Raw genomic sequence first — 7356 nt, forward strand, 5'->3', positions numbered from 1 at the left:
TCTTGGATGTTTCTTTACGTGCTCAGAAGATGACACTGGACTCTGTTAGAAAAACACTTTTACTGATAATTTACCTCAACAAATTAGCACCCCCAAAGGGTATAAACGTTGACCCATGAAGTGACAACACGGTGACGACCGAAGGCATCATTCGCTCCTTTTTGTCCCCTGTGCACACACACATCGCTTGGCAACGGACAACAGCAGCCGACAATCTTGCCCATGTAGGACACACCCTGGCGAGGTCAACGCATAGCGACAACTTGTGCAAAAATCACGGTTGATTGCAATCATCGATTGCTGCAACAACAAAAAAAAGTGCAGTTAAACAGTGAATTACGCTGAGTCAGCGACTCCATGATTTTCATTCATTCATTCATCTTCCTAACCGCTTGATCCTCACTAGGGTCGCGGGGGGTGCTGGAGCCGATCCCAGCTGTCTCCGGGCAGTAGGCGGGGGACACCCTGAATCGGTTGCCAGCCAATCGCAGGGCACACAGAGACGAACAACCATCCACACTCACACTCACACCTAGGGACAATTTAGAGTGTTCAATCAGCCTGCCATGCATATTTTTGGAATGTGGGAGGAAACCGGAGCACCCGGAGAAAACCCACGCAGGCCCGGGGAGAACATGCAAACTCCACACAGGAAGGCCGGAGCTGGAATCGAACCCGGTACCTCTGCACTGTGAAGCCCACGTGCTAACCACTGGACTAGCGGGCCGCCCACCATGATTTTCATTTTAAAAAAAATAATTAAGGATTGGAAGACGTGACACCTTCTTTCCAAAAGGCTTCTTCAGTTGGACATTTGAGGTGGGGAGGATCTCAAGGTTGGTTTTTTTTTGGTTGTTTTTTTGCCAAGTGGTGGATAACAACTGGGACACATGCACACACACACACGGGAGGCGTCCGCAGGGGGGAATCCACACTTGAAATGTGGAACCGAAAAATCCTTTTGGATTTAAGGTGAAACGTCTGCAACAACCCCAGAAAAGTTGACTTGGCTCCATTTCACTTTTGTGCATGACCTTGTCATGGACGACTTAAAAATAATTTCTCACATTTTAAAAACGGGTCAAAGTCGGCACGGCTGTACCGCGCATTCAATATTCATTAAAAAAAAAAAATCACACATCGAACATCAAATCAGCTACTTAGAATGTGCCAGTAAATATTCAAAAGGGGTGGGGGGTGGGGGGGGGGGAGCACCGGGCAAATACATTTTGGCAATCGCTTCTCACCAAGGTTGTAAGGCCAAGGGAATACAGTTCTTAAAGTGGCAAAAAGTTCAGTGTTAGCATACAAAAAAAGAAGTCAAGTTTCCTGGTGGTGGCCCCTGGCCAAGTGTGTTTGGGGGGGCGACGGGACGCAAAAAGTTAAAGCGTTGGTCGCTGGAAATGGATCGTAGCAGCATTCGTGAAGGAGAATTTTGGCAAAAATCAAGGCGAAACGTCAACCTCTTCTTTGCTATTTCACTCACAAAAGTCAAAATGTCAGGCACTGCAAAGGAATACTGGCATGATTTCAACACCGCGTCGCTTGGAGCCATGTTGTGTGAGGCAGGCAACCTTTGAGGTTTAGCGCCGAAGACTTGAGACTCCGACGACGCGCTCTCTCTATCTCTCTTAGACATAAATATAAATATTCTTGTGTTGTGTTGTTTGAATTATATGAAGGAGTACTTAAGGACACAGACGAAAGAAAAAAGTCAGTCGTAATCTTCATTTAAAAAAAAAATAAATAAGAAAAAAAAGTTGCAAAATTATGAGAAGAGTCATCACTCTTCATTTAAAAAAAAAAATAAGAAAAAAAGTTGCAAAATTATGAGAAGAGTCATCACTCTTCATTAAAAAAAAAATAAGAAAAAAAGTTGCGAAATTTAGAGAAGAGTCATCACTCTTTTTTTTCTTCTTGGAAGATTGAAACTTATTCAAAATGAAATTAGGATGTTTTTCCGTCAGATTTGGACTTTCTTCACTCTGGTAATAATCTATGGCACAGATATACTTCCATTATATTCCGACTTAATTTTTGTAAAGGTTAATATTGCAACTTACCCCCCCTCCCGACCCCATCAAATTGAATGATGCCATTTTTCTTCTCAAATTTAGAAAATGCAAATGGAACACTTCCAAATGTGTCGCCATCAAATTCCCGCCGACTCCTTCATAGAATTCAGACAACTTCTGCCCATTGTGGGCAAAGGGATCCATATCAATGCCGACATCTTCCCGCAAGGCGAAAATGCTACATGGGAGGCCAGTGGGAAGAGCAAAACCCAAAAAAGAAACCAATCACTAAAGATCCCGCAAAGTGACAGATTTTGAAAAGTCGTCACTTGTGCTGGCCGCGAGCAAAGTGGCAGGCAAAGTCGTACTTGCTCCTGCACTTGTGGCCGCAGATGTTGCACTGGAACGGGTTCTCGTAGCCGTGGCAGCCCATGTGGATGGTGTAGAGGATGTTGTCGGGGAAGTAGATGCCGCAGTGATGACAGCGATGCGGCGCGCGCCGGGGGGCCGGGACGCCGGGCGCCGGCGTGCCGGGCCGGCTGTTGGTGGCGCTGTTGGGCCCGCTGCGCTCGCTGCCCGCCGGGCTGCAGTTGCTTAGCTGAGGGGGCGCTAGCGGTTCGGGGGTGACCGGCGAGGAGGAGGCGAGCGAGCGCTGGATGAGGAGCGGCTTCTCCTCCGCGTCGGATTCCGCTCCTGGGGAGGAAGGGGGCCGGAGCGGGGGCGGGAGGCTGGCGCACTGGCCCGCCAGGGTGGAGAGCTGATTGAGGGGGTTCTCCATGATCAGGTTTGACCGCAGGCAGCTAGGAGGCTCCTCCTCGTCATAAGCCTCGTGCGGCGGCTCGCGGGAGCGGTCGTCCGCGTCGCAGGCCCGGGGCGTAGAAGAGCACGAGGCGATGAGGAGGCGGCGGCCGTAGCCGAGCGAGCCGCTTTTTTTCTGCAGCACGCTCAGCATCTTCTTGTGCGGCAGCGAGCGGGTATCCTTCTTCGGGACCAGTTTGTGGCGCCGGCGGCGGTGGTGCGACAGGTTGCTGCGGTCGCTGCAGCGGAAGGAGCACAGCTCGCACTTGTACGGCTTCTCGCCCGTGTGCGAGCGCATGTGGGCCTCCAGGTGGCGCTCGTAGGCCGAGGCGAACGGGCACAGGTGGCAGCGGTGGGGTTTCTCTCCTGGTGGATTAAGGGGAAAAAAAGCTTACGATCGGCGGCGGGAATATCGCGCTACATTTAGTCCGTAACAGTCACTAGGTTGACTTTTTCGATAACTTGCATTGTCAGTCGAGTGGTTCTATAGCTTTTTTTCTTTTCCCCCCCACCTGTGTGCATTCGAATATGCTCGACGAGTCTCGCTGTGCCCCGGGTGGCGTAGCTGCAGTACAGGCACTTGAGTTTGCCGTCAAAAGTTCTCTCAAAACCGTCCACCAAAATTCCAGCGCCGTCCTCCAGGGACATGTCCACCGCCGGGTGATCCAACCCGTTCTGACTGCAATCTGCGCACGGAGGGATATACAGGCAGCAATTTGTCGAACATAGCTGGGACTGTAAAAAAAAGTGAATTTGTAAAGAGCTCTAACAATGAATGGGATGGGCATTGCTGTTATATGAGCTGTCATCACAAGTTTAACTCTCGAATAAACGGAAAGAAATGTCAACGTTACCGGCCGGTAGTTCATCTGCCTCCTTAACGCCGCTGACGGAACCCGATATCATGTTGACATGCTGGGTCTGCTGGCTCAGATACTCCTGGAAATCCTTTACGAAGACCAGCGTGTCTGGCTTTTCCTCGCCCATTGAAAGCAAGGAATGGAAAAATCCAACACTGCAGCAACATTTTAAAAAGGATAAAATGCTTATGGATGCTTAGGATAAAAAGCAGGAAAGTGAGTGACTGCGGCTGGTGTGGACTGAAATCGATGACAAAAAAACTTGTGTTTGGGGGTGGCACCAACAGATATATAGTATGCCCCAGTATGCTAACAACGTCAAACTCCAGCGACAGACAAGAATATTCGTGCCATTGACATCTTTTCCCAATCATTCAGCCTTGTAAAATAAGAGTGGCGTGTTTACTAGTGGTGAAAAGGCCACTGCATCCCGGGAGTACATGACGTCAAGCTTATCAGGTCACTCAATACATTGTCATAATTAAAAAATGTTAGTTGCATCTAAAGGAGTCAAGTACGAACGACGACTCGAATCCATTGTAAAGCTTGTTAATGTTTACATACTCACATCCGTTGTATTTGCTTGTTTGAAAAATCCAGGCCAGTATTGAAAACAAAATGTGAACACATGCGGTGTGTCCAGTCGGTTGGGTGCTACACAGCCGTTCCCATCACCGCCATGTTGACAGCTCAGGTAAATCCGCTAGGTTGACAGCGAACGTTAGCATTTGGCTACATCGAGCATCTCTCTTCAGCGGGGGCGCCGGTTTGTTTTGCTTGACAGCGCCATTGACGCCCTTCTTTCTCGTGTACGAGTGAATTCTGAGAAAATGTCCCCGCTATCAGATTAGGTTTAATTCCGGCTCCCCCACGGAGAGCCCAAGATGCTCAATCAAAACAACCAGGTTGGAAGGGGTGAAAGTTCACTGAGTTGTGCTCAGGGAAAAACAGTCCGATCACACGAATCGTCCTTAAAGAAAGGTTCCTACTACTAATGTTCACCGAATTGTGTTCAGGGATAAACGATCCGATCACACGAATTGTCCTTAAAGAAAGGTTCCTATGACTAAACCAGATACCCGACAGATTAAAATCCATAAATTATAAGCACTCTCATTTTAAAATTCATGTAACGTCTCGACAGTATTTTTTTGAAGGTTAAACATCAAGCGCACATCCATTCAAAGGCCGGGGTGAGAGGGAGGACCCACATTTGGTGAAATTTTTCGCTTCACCGTTGACGTAAAAAGCGGGCTCGACGTCATCGCGTATCGGCAAATGAAGCTTTTGTGAAGCCCTGAACTACTCGGCGCATCGTTGATTTCTTGAAGCATCACTAACAGTGACCTCTACCGGCAAAAAGCAAGGCTGCAATGGATTGTAAACATTTGAAAACTTTTAAGCACACCCAGACAAGACCGAATCTCATGTTCTATTTAGAATAAAGATTGATTACTGGGTGTATTGTGTTCTGACTGACAGCCATCTTCTATCAAATGTGTAACATAAGTAAATAAAAAATAAATGTGTTACAGCAAAATAACTGGGATTGTTTCGAGTGTAAATGTGTCCAAGAAGAAAATGAACCAAATAATAATAATAATAATATATATTTTTAAAAAAGCTTCTTTACCTGTGTTTCTACCAAGTGGACACTAGATGGTGGACACGGTCTTGATGATGAAACATTTGTTGAACCTCCCCATTCCACGTGTACTCAGACCTCAACGTACAAAGGAAGCTCCTTGGGAGATACTTGGATCAGTATTGATCAATTATACTCCAAACATCACCAGCATGCACATTCACACTGCTCGCGCGAGACATCTCAGCAGCCAATTAGCATGTGCTCCCAACAGCCTGTCCGTACTTATGTTATTTTATTGCAATTTAATTATGCACATGTTTCCAGCGGGGCCCCGGATGAATAATTTACACGGAGACAAAATGATTCGTTAGCGAGAAGAGCTGGAACGATGCTCTCTCATTTGGTTCAATATGCAATATCGGCTGTACGACTGGATTTGCTCATGTGCAGGTTGGTGGGGCCTTCAAAGTCAAACATGTTCTGTGCTGTGATGCCCATTGACTTCCACGCGTTTCAAAACATCACAACCAGACAATTTTTCATGTAGGAAATAATGTCAAACGAATTGCTTCTGATGCAAAGTAGAAAAGCATTCTGTGGTCTGACGAGAAAAGAAAGAAAATTGTGCAGGTTGTGTCCTGCGGGCCAAAGAGAAGAACCGTCCCGACTGTTAAGGATGACTTCACGGCTGTTTGTGCTCATTTATGAATATTTTTCCTGACTGATTATTCTTCCAAGTTCCTCTTCCTGTGTATTTTTTTTTCAACAAACAAAATCAATGCATTGATCTGTATCTGTAAGAAGAAACATCATTTCTTACGATTCCGATTTGAATTTAATTAATTGTTTGGATCTAATTTACACCTCAAGTTGGAATTATATTTGAAGGAGTGGGCCCCTATTTTTTGTTGTTGTTGAGCACATTGGAAGATTATCGGTGTGTAAAAGCTTTTTAATCTCACCCAAGTGCAGCCATAGTAACGATGGGCAGGCGGAAAAGGTGAAGGGGGGATTAGACGGGAGACTGTTTCTTGGGAGTCTCCACGTGGAGCACTAGAAAAAGAGCCGAGAGAGAGTGTGTGTGTGTGTGTGTGTGTGTGTGTGCGGGCGAGCATAAAGGAGGTATATATGAAGCTTTTCTTTCCTCTCACCACTTAATTTCCTCGCAGGCGCGCCTCTCCCGCTTTGTCATGAATGTAATTGGCGCCTTTGATGAGCTGGCTATTATCTGGATCGCACTTTACATGGGCAAACAAGACTGCCCCCTCCGTCCACCTCCAGCTCCCATTTAACTCAGCGAATGACCCCCCCCCCCCCCCCAACCCTCCAATCCCTTCCTCTCGTCTTCCCCAATTATGCGGGGAACAAGTGGCTTTTCATAAAGCCGGCCTGTCTCCCTTGATTGGCGGGGCCTTGGAGCCCGCCACACGTGGACAAAGGGACAGATTAGATGTGATATAGGCGCAGCAACAAAAAAAAAACAAAAAACAATTTCCTTTATTAATTTCCTGAGTGTCTCGCAAGATGAGGGCGCCTTCCTCCCCCCCCCCCCCCCCCCTCCCGAAAAGACAAACTTTTATCACTTGATGGATCTGGAGACTCAAAGGACAGACGGACATTTTATTGACCCGAGTTTGACCGCAGCTGTCTGGTCCTTAAAGGCGGCCAAGAGAGAAATGTTCCACTTGAGTAAAGCGGCACGCGACGGGCTTATTTCACCCCCCCACCCCCCCACCTCGTGGAGGACGAGCAGCGTCTTGCCATATTTCCTCGGCGCGGCGACGCTGACTGACTGCCTGGCGAATACGAAGACATAAGAGTGTTCAACAGCCATTTGATAATCGCGGCGGTGAATAGATATGATGGGACTTTATGAGGCAGTGCGCCATAAAGCCGCTGTCACCCGGGAACTGTTTTTTTTTTTTTCCTGACTGCCTTATTACACTTTTCAAGCACCACTTGACAAACAAACGCGCGTGCGCGCGCAGACACGCACGCAAGATGGCGCGAGTCCTTCCAATATGGCTGAAATACGGCAACGATCAGGTGGATTGTAGCGAGTGACAAATTAGACTATTACTCCTCATAGATTCGT

General features: G+C 47.4%; 1 protein-coding gene across 1 annotated transcript; it reads right to left on the minus strand.

The window, feature by feature from the left end:
• Positions 1–1947: 1947 nt before the first annotated feature.
• Positions 1948–4709, minus strand: ikzf5 (IKAROS family zinc finger 5). Its single transcript, XM_052080886.1, has 4 exons — positions 4242–4709; positions 3668–3828; positions 3326–3499; positions 1948–3179 (listed from the first exon to the last, which is right to left on the minus strand). Exons 1-4 carry the CDS (start codon positions 4301–4303, stop codon positions 2341–2343), a joined length of 1236 nt encoding a protein of 411 aa, XP_051936846.1. The 5' UTR covers positions 4304–4709; the 3' UTR covers positions 1948–2340.
• Positions 4710–7356: the final 2647 nt, after the last annotated feature.

Source organism: Hippocampus zosterae, chromosome 11 (assembly GCF_025434085.1).
Source record: "Hippocampus zosterae strain Florida chromosome 11, ASM2543408v3, whole genome shotgun sequence".
Taxonomy (NCBI): Eukaryota; Metazoa; Chordata; class Actinopteri; order Syngnathiformes; family Syngnathidae; genus Hippocampus; species Hippocampus zosterae.